Source organism: Nelusetta ayraudi, unplaced genomic scaffold (assembly GCF_046127955.1).
Source record: "Nelusetta ayraudi isolate G7.1 ecotype Tasmania unplaced genomic scaffold, CSIRO-AGI_Nayr_v1 ptg000088l, whole genome shotgun sequence".
Lineage (NCBI taxonomy): Eukaryota > Metazoa > Chordata > Actinopteri > Tetraodontiformes > Monacanthidae > Nelusetta > Nelusetta ayraudi.
In genome coordinates this window covers 17647-34400 of record NW_027466138.1, presented here as the reverse complement: position 1 = coordinate 34400, position 16754 = coordinate 17647, and the positions used below count along the sequence as shown (strand labels likewise).

Genomic DNA, 16754 nt, shown 5'->3' with positions numbered 1-16754 from the left:
TGCTTGCTGAAGTCCAGCCAGTAATGGATGTCAGTGCCACCACACTGTGACAACAAGGAGGCAGAAGCAGAAGAAGCTGCTTGGGACTCCTGCAGCTCTGCCTCTGCTTTCACCAGCTGCACTCGCTTTTAAAGCTTCACCTTCACAAGTAGCAGTTTCCTCTGGTTGAGATGTGGTGAGGTTATAAACAGTTGATTGAAGTGAATGTTTTCAGACTTGTTCTCTCATTATTCAATTCAAAGGCAAACATATTCCAAACATCCTGTTTCTATTAAAACACACAAAGAATCCGACCGGAGCTGCAAATAAAGACAGAAATGAATAAAAAGTCTGGCAAAGCTCTGATGTGGAAAATCCATCAGCTGAGTATTTAAATATGCAGTCCCCCCCCCCCCCCCCCCGAGTTAGCCCCTCCCCCCGGGGCAACGAGGCTCCTCCCACACGGCCCGGACCACGTGGTCTTGTGTGTCTCCTGTTGCTGCTTGTGGTGGAACCAACACACACACAGCTGTGGAGCGGATGGAGCGCGCGGCTCTCTCTTGGCTTCCGTGAGCGCGCTGCGTGGCTGCCGAGCTGCCCGCCAGGCAAGCGCCAGGCTCGCACCAGGCTGCCGCGGAGCTCCTGGGTCCTCCAGTCCGCCGGGCGGAGAGGATGGGTCGGCGGGAGGAGGAGGAGATGAAGCCGGGCCGCCACTCGGAGCTCTGCCGCCTGCAGGACGCCGCTTCCGGCGGCCGCGAGGAGTCGCCGAAGTTGATGGGAACGCGCAGAGCTGCTGGTGGCGCTGCTGCCGTCACCACCCCGCCGACTGAAGTGAAGAAGCATCAGCACAAACACAACCTGCGGCACCGCTACGAGGTGATGGAGACTCTGGGCTGCGGCACCTACGGGAAGGTGAAGAAGGCGGTGGAGAGGACGAGCCGCAGGACGGTGAGTGCTGCTGCTGCTGCTGCCGGACTTCACTACACAGACACATGGACCGTCTAGATTGGGGGGATAACTTCTTGACTGGGGGGCCACAGTGACTTCTACAGTGTGCCAGAGGGGGGTAGTGGAGCAGCAGCAGATGCATGGAATGTTGTGGTGAGCCACCTCATAGGAGGAAACAATCTATCCTGGGATATCATGGAGGAAACATGTTGCTGGAATGTCAATGGAAAATGAAGCAAAGTTGTAACCAAGTCAGTGTCTTTGAAGCCCCACCAGGGTGTTCAGTTCTTAGAACCACCCAGAACCACCTGGAACCGTCCAGAACCACCAGGGTGTTTTGCTCTTTATTGAAATGACATATTTTGTCTCTATTTTATGACGGACTGACTACTACTATTATTTCTTCAAGTTCAACCGGCCAGATTAAAAAGCTTAACTGGCCTCATATGGCCTCCGGGCCATAGTTTGCCCACGCCTGTCCTAGATTCTTGTGTTCCTCTTGTGTGTTGCATGCACAGCAGTCTGGATAGAAGAGTGTTTTTCAGCACACCAGTGCAGCGAGAGATGATGTCGGGTGAGCCGTGAAAAATGATCCAATTTCACTTCATTGGTCTAAAAAACACTCAGCTTCTATGGTGGAGTGAGTGTGGCGGCTTAGTGAGCATCCACACTGTGTTCACACTGAGTGAGTCTGAAGAAGTTACGAGATGAAAGCCTCATTATGAGGCTACTAAACATCACGGCATTTCTTTCATATAAAATGTACCGTGGCTCAGATCAGGTTGACAGCTCTGTCCCTGAAGGCATCATGATGGACCTTCCGTTCCCACTCATGTCTACAACTCACGAGGCAACTTGTTGAGTGTGACTTGTTTGTCCCAGAACTGCCATTGGCTGGGTTTGCTGGTGCACTGGGAAGCTTTGTGTTGGTGGCTGAGCTCATGAGCTCATGCTGGAGCAGCACGTCCTGCTTCCTGCGCTGCCAGGCTGAGATGCCTCGGCTCTGACTCACCCACCCAGCCTCCTCCTCCTGGACCACCACCAGCCACGGCTCTCAACCACTAGTCAGTCAGGCCAGCTGACGTGTCGGTCTTCAACCCAACACTCAAAATAAATAAGACTTTTTTTTGGAGCCAGATTTCTTGTCAGATGTTCTGATCTGACATTGCTCGCTTTATCTTTCACTTCACAGAAACTCTCTGATTAGAATAATCTCCCTTGTTTTAGCAAGAGCAAGACTCACACCTGAGAGAGAGAGAGAGAGAGAGGAAGGGGAAGATTGATGCTCTAATACAGTGAGAGAGAGGGGGGGAAAGGGAGAGAGGGGGGGGGGGAGGGGGGGAGAGGGAGAGAGTGGAAGGGTAAGATTGATGCTCTAATACAGTGAGAGAGAGAGAGAGAGAGAGGGGGGAGAAGGAGAGAGAGAGGGGGGGAGAAGGAGAGAGAGAAGGGGGGGAGAGAGAGAGAGAGAGAGAGAGAGAGAGATGCTGAATTCTTTGAGCTGGCAGCCAGCGCATACCAAAGATTCTTTGAAACAAAACGGACATTATTTTTGGAAACAAGAGTGGGAGGGGGTGGGGGGCGCTTGGGGGATGAGTGGGGGGGCTGTTGTCAAGGAGGGCAGCAGGAGGGGAGGAGACACTTGAAGAGCCACTCATGCGGCAGCAAAGAAGTGAGATGAAGGTGACGAGGAGAGTGTGGCTGTGTGAGGGAGGAGGACCGAGGCCCCCTGCTGGCTCAGATCATGGATGCAGGAGTTGCTTGATTAGTGATGAGGTCAACGCTCCATTTGGCAACAAGCTGCTTTAATCCCAGAACTTCCACAGCTGCAGCAGAGGAGGAGCTTCAGTGATGCTCACACACTGTGTGTGCGTGTGTGTGTGTGTGTGTGCGTGTGTGTGTCCACGTGGGATTGGGAGTCTCATGGTGCCTGAACATGCAAACAAAAAGCCATGGTGATGTCTGGGTGATCTCTGAGGGCGGGACTAACACCTGACCAGGCACTGTGACATCACAAAGGGCAAATGTTGGAGGCTTTCTTCTGTTTCTTCTTTTCTTTCTGGAGCTCCGTGACTCTCATTGTTGGAAAAACACCAGGAAAGTAAAAGTGACATCAAATCACTGGGTGTGTTTGTGTGGAAGCACACAGGGATCTCAGACGACCTCGTGTGTCTCGTGCACACGTCTGCTCGCGGATTCCCAGCATGCATCTTGTTCCACCACCACCAGCCGCCGTGTTTAGAGGAACAATGACACTTTGTTTGGAGGAGCAAACCGAGACATTTGCGTGCACAGTGACATCATACGCTCACATGCACGGAAGACGAGCGTGCACACGTCATCTGCGCACGTGCCTCTCTTAAAAAGAAAGAAAGGAAGGAGAACAAACCAAAAAAAAGTTCTCTTTGTTCTCCCTTGAGAACAATGTCTCTGTGTTCTGCTGATCAGGCCTTAATCTCACATCCCTGGAACCCAGTCAAGTGTTTGTTGGGTCAGTCCAGCAGCAGCTTTTTGGCCCTGAGACCACACCGTCCAACCTGCTGTGTTCACCCCGGCCTTCGTCCCGCCAGGCTGGGCCCGGGTTCTGCTCCTCTTGGCCCACCAGCAGGTCTTCAGGGCAGCCGACCGCTCAGAAGCACATCGACTAAATGTGAGAACCCAGAAATTATTGGACGCGTTCCATTCGCCTGCCGGCCACTCGAGGCCCCGAACTCTCAACCGAGTGTCTGTGTGAGCGAGCTGGAGCTTCATCCTCGTCTTCTTCAAAGGTCCCTGTGCGTTGATGCTTCTTCTGGGACGAGCCGGTGGAAGGAGATGAGTCCCACAGTGGACGGCGGAGCGTGAGAACGATGTCTTCCACTGGTTCCTCGTCCCCCGCAGCTGGGAATGATCTGTTCCGACCCTGGGGACAGTTCCTGCTGGAGCTCAGGGACACTCACTGCCAGGGGCTGAGAAGAAGAAGAAGGAGGAGAAGAAGGAGGAGAAGGAGAAGAAAAAGGATTTTATGACTCTTTTTCACTGGGATGCTAGAACAGCAGAGGGAGGAGGAAGGAGAGTTGCCATCAGCACAGTTCTGGCTCCTTTATTCATCCATTTTTTTTCCACCTCAAAGTTTTGCCAAATAGGACACGCTGATGTTTTGGAGCCAAAACATTTTGGAGCCTGTTCGGAACCATTTCGGTGGCAAACCATTTGCCAACCAGGGGGTTTGAGGACTGACTGCTGTCTCTGTGAGGTTGCCGTGGTCCAGGGATGGAAGAGTGACAGCCATCTGCTGCCTGCCAGTGTGAGCAGATCAGCAGAGCTCCACTCTGACCATCCATCATCCAGTGCTTCAACCCCCCTCCCTCCCCCATCACCCCCCAACCCCCAAATCACCACCAGACCATAATAATGTCCCTGCAGACCCGACAGGGCACAAATAGCCGACAGCTTCTTCTGAAAGTTTACACACGCAAATACAGATGAATTAACGGACAGATGGATGGATGGATGATAGATGGATGGATGGATGGATGGTTGGTAATGAGAACTTGGAGAACTGGTGGGTTTCCCAGGGAGTTCATTCAAGGGGAATGTGTGTCAACTGGCACCAAACCCAGTGTGGAAGTGGAGCATGACAACAACAACAACAAGGAGGAGGAGGGAGGGGGAGAAGGAGGAAGAGGAAGAGGAGGAGGAGGAGGAGGAGGGAGGGAGGGAGGTGGAGGAGCAGGAGCAGGACCTGGACCTCGCTGAGTGTCCTCATGGAGACGGCCGTCCTCACACCGCCTCCGCCTGCTTCATCTACTGCACAAAGAGGAGAGCATCTCTCCTGACAGTATTGTCTCTCTCTCTGTGTGCTGGGTTCTTGCTTTATGAAACTTCAACAACGACCATGTGCGCCCTCAGGTGGCCATCAAGTCCATCCGCAAAGAGCGAATCACAGACGAGCTGGACAGGATCCACATCCAGAGAGAGATCGAGATCAGCGCCACCCTGAGGCACCCCAACATCATCAGAGTGCACGAGGGTGAGGCACACACACACACACACACACACACACACACACACACACACACACACACACACACACACACACACACACACACACACACACACACATTGCCACCAATTTTTTTGACAATGTGGACCAATCAGTACAGAGAATATGAAAAGAAATCCAGCGAGATTATTGAGAATAAAATCAGAACCACAGTGGAGCTGAGTGAAAGTCAGTGAGGCTCCCCCTGCTGGCCTGACTGAGTCTGTGGGAGCGGAGTGTATCTGGAAGAGATGTTTCACAGGTTCTGGTCCAGATTGACCCGACTGTGTTTTAGTCTCCTGGTCTGGAGCTTCTCCAGAATTGTGAAAATTGGCTCTTCACTTCCTGCTGCGGTGGCATCAGTTGCGTTACGCAGTGTGTTTGTGCGTCTCTGCGCAGTGTTTGAGAGCCGCGACAGGATCGTGATGGTGATGGAGTTGGCCACTAGGGGGGAGCTGTACGACTACATCCAGGAGAGGAGGAGGCTGCCGGAGGACGAGGCCAGGAGCATCTTCAGACAGATCACCTCGGCCGTGCACTACTGCCACCAGGCAGGTCCCACACACACACACACACACACACACACACACACACACACACACACACACACTATTCTCTTCCATTCTATTCTGTTCTCTACTTGCAAGAACATCTGTGGAATTCAGCATTAGCAGAGCACATGCCAGCACGTGCTGGACTGCACCTTGGTCTTCTGTGCTTGTGAGCACAGCAGCTCTAAACCCTCCCAATCCTCCCAATCCTTGCAATCCTTGCAATCCTTGCAATCCTTGCAATCCTAATGCTGCAGGAAAACTAAACTTGACTCCAGGTTTTCACATCGCTCTGGGTTAAGAGCGAATTATCCTTTGACTGTTTTCCACAGTCACACACTGACACATATTAGCAAACATGTTGCCTGAATGAGCTTCCTGTACTGCCCCCCACCCCACCCCACCCAACAGTAGCAGTCTTAGTGCAGGAACACACTGCTCTTTGTTGCTTTGTTTGTGCGTCCATACAATCAGCAGCAGTGCCAGGGAGCAGAATTATGGGAAATAGGGGATAAATAAATCCTGCTAATGCACAAGTAACAGTGTGGATGAGATCTGTGTGTGTGCGTGTGTGTGTGTGTGTGTGTGTGTGTGTGTGTGTGTGTGTGTGTGTGTGTGTGTGTGTGTGGGGAGGAGGGGGGGGGGGCTGCCCCCCCAGCCCCCTCCTCCAGAAATAGACACAAATTGTTGCGGCATGAATGAACGATGGAGCACTGAGCTGCGGAGGTATGAGAGAGATGCAGGGACGGAGGGATGGAGGGATGACTCAGGCTGCAGGAAGAGGAGAATAAATTCCACTCATTCGTGTGGTTTGGGCGGCAGTTTGTTTTTTGTTCTTTTTTTGCATGTCTTCTCTTCCAGGCTCTAAAAATAGCAAAACCTGCTTAATCACACACACATTAGGTTGTCTGACGCTCTCTCTCCCCCCCCTCTCTCCCTCGCTCTTGTATGCTCTTACACACACACACACACACACACACACACACACACACACACACACCACACACACACACAGATGGCATGGGATTGTGTACATGCTGTTCTGCTCACTTCCTGCTCTGAAGGCAGATGTGTTTCTGAGGAGATCTCTGGATCTTCTGCTACATCCAGAACTTCACCTTGACTTTGTCATTTTCCCTGTCGCTCTCTTCGCTCTGCGTGGCGTGGACGCAGGCGTCGGCCTCTCCTCATCGTGTCGACACAGAAAACAATCATTCCTGACGTGACCGAGTGTCAACTTCCCTCCTCTTGCAGAATGGAATCGTGCACCGAGACCTCAAGCTGGAGAACATCCTCCTGGACGGAGAGCTCAATGTGAAGGTGAGCTGGAGAAGATGAGGTGGTGTTACTGTGGAGAAGCTGCTCTCATGAAGTCACGTGTCCAATGGAAACAAACACCCTGCTATACTTAGAAGAAGGAGGCCAAGCAGCTCCAAAATCAAACATCCCAGGTCCAGGTCCTCTCCAAACAACTCCTGGATCCTTCTTCTGGCCTTATTAGGGAGGTTGTCTCCTTCTAGAGCCGCTCAAAGAATGGAGGCGGAGCAAGGGAGGAGCAACACTGGGAATCGAGAAGCAGCTGGCCAGTCAGAGGGTTTTAAAGTCTGAGAACTGTCTGTCTGCCTGCCTGTCTGTCTGCCTGCCTGCCTGCCTGCCTGCCTGCCTGCCTGTCTGCCTGTCTGTTGGAGCATTTTGGTTGACCTGATGGTGTCAGTTGCCAACACCACCAACACCATCAGGTCTGCAGGTCTCTGGTTCTTCTTCTTCTTCTTCTTCTTCTTCTTCTTCTTCTTCTTCTTCTTCTTCTTCTTCTTCTTCTTCTTCTTCTTCTTCTTCTTCTTCTTCTCCTCCTCCTCCTCCTCCTCCTCCTCCTCTTCTCTGGACTCTCAGCTCTTCTGCTTCTGGAATCAGTGCTCAGTTTATGTGGCTCCTTCATACCACGACCACAACCACAGTGGAGATCAGCAGCTTTCTGATTGCCGTCTCCAGCCTCCAAATGTATGTTTGCTCTTTATGATGATGATCATCATCACATGACTGCTGAATCAGAGGCAGGCCGGCCTGCTTGGAACTGCTGCTGGTGAGCTGGGCTCGGAGCAGTGTTGTGGTTGAAACCCTCAGGACGGCAGTGACGCAGTGACTCTCGGTGGCTCCTCAACACAAAGTGTCTGGTCTCCACTGCACGTGTGCAGAAGTGGGTGGCAGGAGTTTAGCAGGGAGGAGTCGCAGCTGCAGGTTCCAGTGAGCAGCAGAGGAGGATTAATGGACCCTGCTGGACTGGAAACACAGCAGCAGCAGCAGCAGCAGCAGCAGCAGCAGCTGGAACTGCCTGCATGGCTACCCCCCCCCGCCCCCCCCATACCCACCTGGTATAAACTAGCTGCTGCCCACTGAGGTGTCAGCTGACCTTTGGCCCCACGGAAGTGAAGCCGTCGTCTCCATTATTTCCAACACTATGGGGGTGGGGGGTGTATGTGTGTGTGGAGGGTGCTTGGGGGAGGGGGGGGGGTTGGGGCGCCCTCGATTTCAACCATCTCTTCAGAGAGTTAGAGAGAGAGAGAGAGAGAGAGATGCCTCCTCGCTATGTCCACAGCTCTCACTCTCTCTCTCTCTCTCTCTCTCTCTCTCTCTCTCTCTCTGATTCCGTGACGTGACTGGAGCAGCAGCTGATGTTTGGCTCCGCCTCTCTCTCTCGTGCCTCACTTGACTTGGTAAAAACAACTCTGATTCTGATCTATCTTTGGTTAGGGCGTCTTTAAAGCAGCGCAGCGCCGTCGTCCCTCCAAAAGGAAATTGGGGGTCGGGGGGGGGGGGGGGGGGGTCAGTTGTGTAATCAAGGACATTTCGATGATGTCACAAAGGGAAGAGGTCTGTGGAGTCGGCTTTCAAGGTCCAGAAAAGTGGGAGGCTGCAGGTTCAGTGGCGTGTCAGCTGCTCAGTCACACTGTTTTCCTCTCTTGAACGTCACCTTAATAATGATGTCACTTCCTGCTCCGACTCCAGCTGGCCGACTTCGGCCTGTCCAGCCGCTTCAGGAGGGACTCGCTGCTGCAGACCTACTGCGGCAGTCCGCTCTACGCTGCCCCGGAGATCGTCAGAGGACGGCCCTACCAGGGCCCCGAGGTGGGCCGCCGCAGCCAGCCAATCAGCTGCCAGCATGCACTCAAACACTCAGCGGGGCCAAACATGTCAAACTGGGACCGAGTCTCAGTGCAACGTTGATATCGACCGAACAGAATCTTCCTCCAGACACGACAGAGCACCGGCTTGTATGGAGCCAGACACCCTGTTCATGGAACACAGCAAAGCATCAATAACTTCAGACTGCACACACATGCAAAATCACATTTCACATGAACAAAACACCTCGACATAGATACACTGTCAGTAGGAATCTTCTGGTTCTCTTTTATTTGCAGCCTGAATCTCAACAGGAACCTTTTTCAGAATAACAACAATGAACCAATGAAGTCATAACAATAACATCCTTCAATCAACGAGCATGTTGGGATTTGTAGTATTAGTGCTACATGTGCAGCAGCAGGCCAGCAGTGATTGTGTGTTAATATAATGACACTGTGGGCCAGATATGGCCCGCGGGCCAGAGTTTGACCCCTGTGCCGTAGACGGTGAACAACAGGCTGCTGCTCATCAGCGGAGTCCCAAATCACCCACTGGCTCCCTCTACAGGCACTCCTGTGTATAGTGACTGAGATTGAAAGCTTTCAGACAGTCTTGGCGGTGTTGATGACATCATCACGGTCTTCCCCCCCCCCTCTTCCAGGTGGACTGCTGGGCGCTGGGGGTTCTGCTCTTTGCTCTGCTCTACAGCACGATGCCCTTCGACAGCAGCAGTCCGGCCGTCCTCAGCCAGCAGATCGTCCTGGGCCGGTACCGCCGACCCAGCGCGCCCTCAGGTGAGGCCGCCGCCCCCCGCCCCGCCCTCCCTCTGCCTGTCATGGCCGTCATGCCGCTGACTCCGCCCCCTTCCCCCAGACGCCGGTTCTCTCATCGACTGGCTGCTGACGGTTCCTGTGGACCAGCGGGCCACCGTGGAGGACGTGGCCCACCACCGGTGGCTCAACCTGGGTTGCGAGGACAGCGTGTGCGACTGTCCGTGGCCCCTCCCCCACCTGGAGGGTCCCGCCCCTTCCTCTCCCCCGCTGCTGGCACCTGGTCGCTTCAGCTGGCAAAGTCACGAGGCAGCAGGAGGAGCAGCAGGAGGAGCAGGAGGAGGAGCAGCAGGAGGAGCAGCAGGAGGAGCAGGAGGAGGAGCAGCAGGAGGAGCAGCAGGAGGAGCAGCAGGAGGAGCGTCGAGCCTCAGGAAGTCACGCAAGGAGAACGCCATCCCCCAGAGCGCAGCGCCCCCTGCTGCCTCGGAGAGGAGGAAGCCCAAGGGGATCCTGAAGCCCCAGCGGAGCTTCGACTCACTGTTCCTCCCTCGCCACAGCGCCCCCCTGCTGTGCGGCACATCTCTGCAGCCCTGTCCCACCCTCATGCACGCCCCCCAAGTGCACGCCACCGCCGGCTCGCCGCCTCCCCCGACCTTCAGCCAGCCCTCGTCCAAGGTGCCCAAGAAGGGCATTCTGAAGACCCAGTGTGAGGGGGATCTGGGCTCCAGGGGCCACGCCGGCGACCCCACCCGCCCCCACCTGCAGCCCCCCCGCCAGCACCCCACCCCCGAGGACCGCCCCCCCGGCCCCCCGCCCTCGGAGGAGGCTGTCAGGAGGCGGAAGGGCATCCTGAAGCGCAACGGCAAGTTCTCCCGCAGCCTGGACCTGCCCACCACTGCTGCTGCTGCTGCTGCTGCTGCTGCCGCCACTGCTGTCACTGCCACCCTCCCCGAGGACCTCCGGCTGCCAGACGGCCACCGGAGCCGCCCCTCCAGTGCGGTGAGCGAGGACAGCCTCTTCTCCTGCGACTCCTTCGACCTCCTGGACCTCAGCGTACAGACGCGCCGCCGGCGTTTCTCCCACAGGAGGCAGCAGAGCGCCTGCAGCTCTGAGGACGACCTGGAGCCGCTGGAGGGGGAGGGGCGGAGCTAGAGGAGGGGCGGGGCTAATTCAGTGGAGTAGTCTAGTTTATTCTAGTGAAGAGCCCCACTGGGTGTGAAGTTCAGGACGTGACATCACATTGTGACAGTTGACTCCGCCCAGTTCCAGCAGTAAGGACTCAACAATCACACAGTGTAGGTGACCACACCCACACTAAACTGTCTCTGTTGTTGCTGTCAGAGACTTGAACGCAGCGCCGCCAGCTCAGTGTTGTCAGTCTGGACCAAGCCGTCGCCTCTGTTTGCCTTCCTGACGGCCTTTGTTTGCACAAGAGTAAAACTCAGTAGCGGCGAGTGCAGAGCGGCCGTGTTTCAAGCGAACACGCAGTGGTGGTGGTGGTCACTGGAGTGCATTATAACTTCAAAAGCTGATGACACGTTTTAAATTGTTTTGTGTTTTGTTTGGATGCTTGAAGAAATGTTCTGAGATGCTCACGTCTGGTTCCAGCTGTAATAATAACAACACATTACTATTGTGAACCTGAACGTTGGTCCACTGCCTGCTCGTGATCGTCGGTGGAGCTGTGGAGCGTCGTTCTCCTTTGCAGCGTTAGACAAAACTGCAGTGAAGAGGCCTTTGGTAAGAGATGAAAGGTCTTGGAGACGGTCAGGACCCGGAAGGTGACCCGGATGACTGAGAACCTTCAAGGACATCAGAACAAAGCGCGAAGAGCTCCTTGTTTCTACTGCTGGAGGCCTTTCAAATCAAATCACGTGTGCAGCAATTGTAATGTTTTACTTCCTGTAAATTCCTGACTGAGAGACAGTAAAAAAAACACAAAGTTGTGTTGACTTTCCTTTCGGATTGCCTTGATTAAATGATGTGCAATTGACAGGTTCCCACTTCTTTCCCTCAGTTAGAGATCCACAGAGATGCTCCACACCGATACCGGGGTTCAGTACAGCGATACCAGTTGTGTCCAGATGTGGACAACAGATGGACAACATCTGTGTAAAACTAACAAAATCAAAGTAATTCTATAGTGTGCGATGGCCTTGAGCAACCAAACTCAGACGCCTGACGTAAGGTGAACTTTAAATCAACCTTTCGTCTCCACTGGCTCCTCTTCCTGGTTAACGTCCCATTTTCCTGAGTGACATGCCGCACGAGGACTCAGAGCGTCTGCTTAGGATAGAAACCAAACGTGAAGTGAGCTGAATTGACTGCCGGTCGGCTTTCCAGCACTGTTTCCATAACAGAACCTTTTCAACGGACCGGGCACTTGGAAAATAAAAAGGATGAGAAAGAGGAAACCTGTGGTAAGAGTGTGGTGGAAACACGACTTGTCAGCGTGAGACACCACACTTGTGTTTGTCTCTTTTGCTCAGTCAGCTGACTGAACTGTGCCGCCACCCTCACTGGATGAGCTTGTTTAACTGGACAAATTGTTCTCAATATGTTCTTGCATGTGTTCACATTGAGAAAGAGAGACGCGGCTGATAAACAAACACGTGCCACTCATTTTCAGATGGTTGTTTTTCCACCACATTTTATCTCTACTAAATATGCACGCGATTCCTTTGCCCAGAACCTCTCAAGCTTCTGGCCCAGATGAATTAATATTGTATTAATTAATTAATTCAGTAGGCTGGGATGAATAAGAATCATAGTTTGTGAGTACTTTATTTCATGCGTCATCTTTTTGTGTTGCTACTTTGTGGCTAAAGTGCTTTAACTGGTGTGTGACAGTGGCCTCTGGAGCGTTGAAGCTGCAAGGCCTGAAAAAGGGCGCCCTCTTGCGGCCACTTTTTAATCAAAACGTTCGACTTCACAGCCTCCGCGGTGCTTTCTTCCTCGTTTTTTGTGCTATAATTCAGCGCCCATTGCAGAATGCAAGACGTCTTTACTCATCATGCAAAGCCTGACACAGGGATGACTTCACTTTTAAAATACACCGTTTGAAAATAATAATAAAACAAACATATGGTTCCATTTCAAAATGACATCTTGTCAAGATGTCATTATAATTTTGTTCATTATAAACACATTAAAAATATTAACAGGTCTTTAGCCTCCACCCAGTAGTGGCCTTATATTGATAGGAAGCCAAAAAATAAATACTACTACTACTACTACTACTACTACTACTAATAATAATAATAATAATAATAATAATAATAATAATATAATAACAATAATAATAACAATAATAATAATAATAATAATAATAATAATAATAATAATAATAATAATAATCAAACAGCATTGAAATCCTGAAGCCTTGGTCTTCCTTTGAGTGACTCTTGGTACCTTGTGATCTAATGTCACCATCATGTCAGGACTTGACAGAAGCTGACTGGCTTGCTGATGTTGATATTCTGGTGGGTGGAGTGAGTGATAAAACTAATGAGGAAATGAAGTGTGTTGTTTTTCTATGCAGCAAACATAATAACTCAGCACATTCTTCTGTGGCAGGCCGTCATTATCTTGCTAACAACTTTTTGCATGCAAAGCTGAGTGTCTGGGTGTTGTCCATAGACAGTCTTCAGATTTATTGTTGATACCAACAGACACCTGCAACATAACTGCCACTTCATGACCTTTCCCTTCTCAAGGTCTTGCAGAGCACCCAGCAGTCCAGAGCAGAAGAACATATTTAAAACTTCCTGTATTGCCTGAAGTGAATGTAGTGCTCCCCTCAATATGATAAACCAATGAGGGATTTTGGGTTCTTTTAATATATATGTTCCTATATACTCTGTTTGTTATGTTTTGGATTTCTCTTTAATGAAATGGGTTTTAACTATTGATTTATTTATATTTAAATATTTAATCCTCTTTTACTTATAAATTATAATCAGAATGTACAGAAGCTAGTTCTCTATTTGAAGCTCATTAAGCACCTCTGAAACACACTGAAACAAACATAAAATTCTCAATTATTTACTAAGGATGATAAACAAAGGAATAAAAACTCAAATAGGAATGTTTGCTATTCAAGTCTTTCACTCAAGAAGCCCCTAAACGCTATAAACAAACCAAACCAAAGCACTTCAACATATCAAAAAAAAAACACCACACACCAACTAAGCCGGCACTTTTTTAACCACTCGCTTAATAAAAACGGGTCTTTTAGTTTTCCTGAGTGTTGTCAGTCTTTCTTAGTGTCGTCTTGTCGAGTGTTTTTGTCTTCGGCATTTTTCTTTATTCTATAATTTTTTTGTCAACTTAATTTTTCCTAATTCCTGGCAAAAGGCCAATTTAAGACAGTAGCAGAAACAACTCAGCCTCGTCCGGTGACCTTTTTTTTTTTTAAACTTTTGTCCAATCTCAACCGGCTCATCCTCAGACCCGAGAGTGTGATTTTTGTGATTTTTCTTTTTGGACCAGCCAAGCAGTTTTTCCTTCCTCGTAACCATGTAATTTGTGTACAACTGGTTACGAAGAACGACTCTACTCTGATGCCAGAACGCCAGTGGAGCCCCCTGCAGGACAGAGCAGAACGGCAATGGAGCCACCTGCAGGACAGAGCAGAACCAGAACGCCAGTGAAGCCACCTGCAGGACAGAGCAGAACGCCAGTGGAGGCCCCTGCAGGACAGAGCAGAGCAGGCAGTTCCACCTCGACGGTCGGTGTTGCTAATCCAAGCTCCCTGCGCGGTACCGGACCCGAACGGACCACCTTGGAAGAAGCTCATCCCACGTAAGCCCTCATCACTCGCTCACTGTCAAGAGTCCGGTTGTCGCATCAGTGTAACCAATAACTGCTAAATTATTTTTGCTAGACTCAGCCACAACAAGTCCAGTGGACAAACCAAACTCTTTTATATTTCTTCTTTTATTTTGTTACTTTTAGCTTAAGTTTAGGTTTTCTTTACTTACTCTCTCTCTCTCACGCTCACACACACACACACACACACACACACCCAACGCACGCACAGTTCGTTGCTGATTGTGATCGTGATGTGTCCTCCTGCAGGTGACAACTCAATGAAGTCCATCATGAGATGTTCAAATGGTTTTGTTGGAGGCGGGTGTGCTGCTGGCGTTGTCTTGATCGGTCGACCTTGAATTTTGAGCGGCACAAATTAGACAGGCTTCACAATGCTTTTGGACTGTTGCTGAAAATCCTTTTGTCAGCCAAAATTGCTTAATCCTTTCCAGCATTCCCCCTTTTGACACATAGTCCAACCCATGCGTCAGTTTGGCAAAATGAGGAAAGAAATGTTTGCCATTTGGACCTGTCCAGACGTTTGTTAGCCAGCACCCGCAGATTTCCACTGGCGATGCTCACCTGGGGTTGCGAAACCCTGGAGATCTGAGAGAGATGCAGTTGGAGACAAAGGTGTAGTTCAATTCTGAATTGCAGTTACCGACAGAGGTTGCAGTGCTGCAGCCTCTGCTGCTGCATCAGCTCTCGCACTTGCCTGTGAAACTGGCTCGTCAGCACGAGTGCGAGCTGAGCACTTAGCAAACAGAAATGGCAGAGGGAAATAGGATCTGCAATGAGCTGGTGGTTGAACAACCCCAAATGCATATCGTGAGTCTGTGCAAATGGTTACCATTTTCCCTTCCGCTGTTTGGCAGGCTTCAGTGAGCGTGACAGGTTCTGGTTCAGAGATGCTCCACACCGAAACCGGGGTTGAGTGCTTGTAAAGTATGTGCCGATACCGCAACAGCGATACCAGCTCTGCAGCCACCCTCACTGGATGCACTTGTTTGACTGGACAAATTGTTCTCAATATGTTCTTGCATGTGTTCACATTGAGAAAGACGCGGCTGATAAACAAACACGTGCCACTCATTTTCAGATGGTTGTTTTTCCACCACATTTTATCTCTACTAAATATGCACATGATTCGTTCACAGTCACGGGGGGTCAGCGTCAGTCGGAAGTGGCATCAGTGAGGCTGGGTTGAGTGTGTTGCAGCGCTCGACAACGACGCTAGGCATGTCCAGGAGACCCGTGTGGTACCTCACAAATCTTGCTGCCGACAGATGTGAAGTTTTCTGCTCAGCCCCAAAAAATTTCAGACAGTTTACATTTATTCCGTGCAGCACAATAAACAAACAAACACATTGTTGAAACCCTTCTAAACATTTTGACAAAAATAACTGAAAAACGACCTTTTTAACCCAATTTCTATTTTATAATATATAAATAGTGTGAGGTTATTTAAATATTTTTAACCGGGTTACATGAACAAAGGTCTTACAACATGTTTTAATATTCATCCGTCCATTGAACCCAGCAGACACCTGGAGAATGTGGAGAGAACCAGCAGACACATGGAGAACCTGGAGAGAACCCAGCAGACACATGGAGAACCTGGAGAGAACCCAGCAGACACCTGGAGAATGTGGAGAGAACCAGCAGACACATGGAGAACCTGGAGAGAACCCAGCAGACACATGGAGAACCTGGAGAGAACCCAGCAGACACAGGGAGAACCTGGAGATAACCAGCAGACACCTGGAGAACATGCAGAGAACCCAGCAGACACCTGGAGAACCTGGAGAGAACCCAGCAGACACAGGGAGAACCTGGAGATAACCAGCAGACACCTGGAGAACATGGAGAGAACCAGCAGACACATGGAGAACCTGGAGAGAACCAGCAGACACAGGGAGAACCTGGAGATAACCAGCAGACACCTGGAGAACCTGGAGAGAACCAGCAGACACCTGGAGAACATGGAGAGAACCAGCAGACACATGGAGAACCTGGAGAGAACCCAGCAGACACATGGAGAACATGCAAACTCCATGCAGAAAGGTCCCAGGCCAGACTTGAACCCACAACCTTCTTGCTGTGAGCTGCCACTAAGCATTGCACCACCGGGTCGTTTAATATTTTCCCAAGCAGTAAAATACAGCAACGGCGTGGTGTTGATTCAAACAGAAGAAACTCTAGAGCATCTTCTGTTGTTGTTGTTGTTGTTGTTGTTGTTGTTGTTGTTGTTGTTCTGGTGGGGTGAAGGTTTTGGGGAAAACGTTCATAATGGCTAAAAGCAAATATCACATATGTTAAAAAAAAACAAAAAAAAAAACATGCACAAAGTAATAAATCACATGCAACAATTTATATTCCAGGTGTTGCTTTTGTATAATAACACAAAGCTGTGTTGCTTGTGAAAGTGATTTTAGGATGGTGACTGTTGGTAACTTCCTAATGTATTTGAATGATTGAGACCACAATGCTGAACCCCCCTTTGTGGCTATCTGTTTGTTTGTTTGTTTGTTTGTTTATTCTGCAAAT

The 16754-nt window shown here is 50.5% G+C and overlaps 1 protein-coding gene and 1 long non-coding RNA gene across 4 annotated transcripts; one reads left to right on the top strand and one right to left on the bottom strand.

Moving 5' to 3' along the window:
- The first annotated feature begins 407 nt into the window (after window positions 1-407).
- On the top strand, window positions 408-11333 carry LOC142901450 (NUAK family SNF1-like kinase 1). 3 transcript variants are annotated; one of them, XM_076045967.1, is made up of 8 exons: window positions 408-927; window positions 4819-4939; window positions 5351-5502; window positions 6757-6822; window positions 8506-8625; window positions 9287-9419; window positions 9499-9696; window positions 9745-11333. In XM_076045967.1, the coding sequence occupies exons 1-8, from the start codon at window positions 652-654 to the stop codon at window positions 10545-10547; spliced, it is 1869 nt and encodes a 622-aa protein (XP_075902082.1). In that variant the 5' UTR covers window positions 408-651; the 3' UTR covers window positions 10548-11333. The 3 variants fall into 3 exon arrangements, with proteins under 3 accessions (XP_075902082.1, XP_075902081.1, XP_075902083.1); XM_076045966.1 differs by having other exon boundaries at window positions 9499-11333; XM_076045968.1 differs by lacking the exon at window positions 8506-8625 and having other exon boundaries at window positions 9499-11333.
- Window positions 11334-15773: 4440 nt separating this feature from the next.
- LOC142901355 (uncharacterized) lies at window positions 15774-16258 on the bottom strand. The gene is made up of 3 exons (XR_012928971.1): window positions 16211-16258; window positions 15877-15947; window positions 15774-15824 (listed from the first exon to the last, which is right to left on the bottom strand). It is a non-coding gene; the product is annotated as an uncharacterized LOC142901355 (long non-coding RNA).
- Between the last annotated feature and the right edge of the window lie 496 nt (window positions 16259-16754).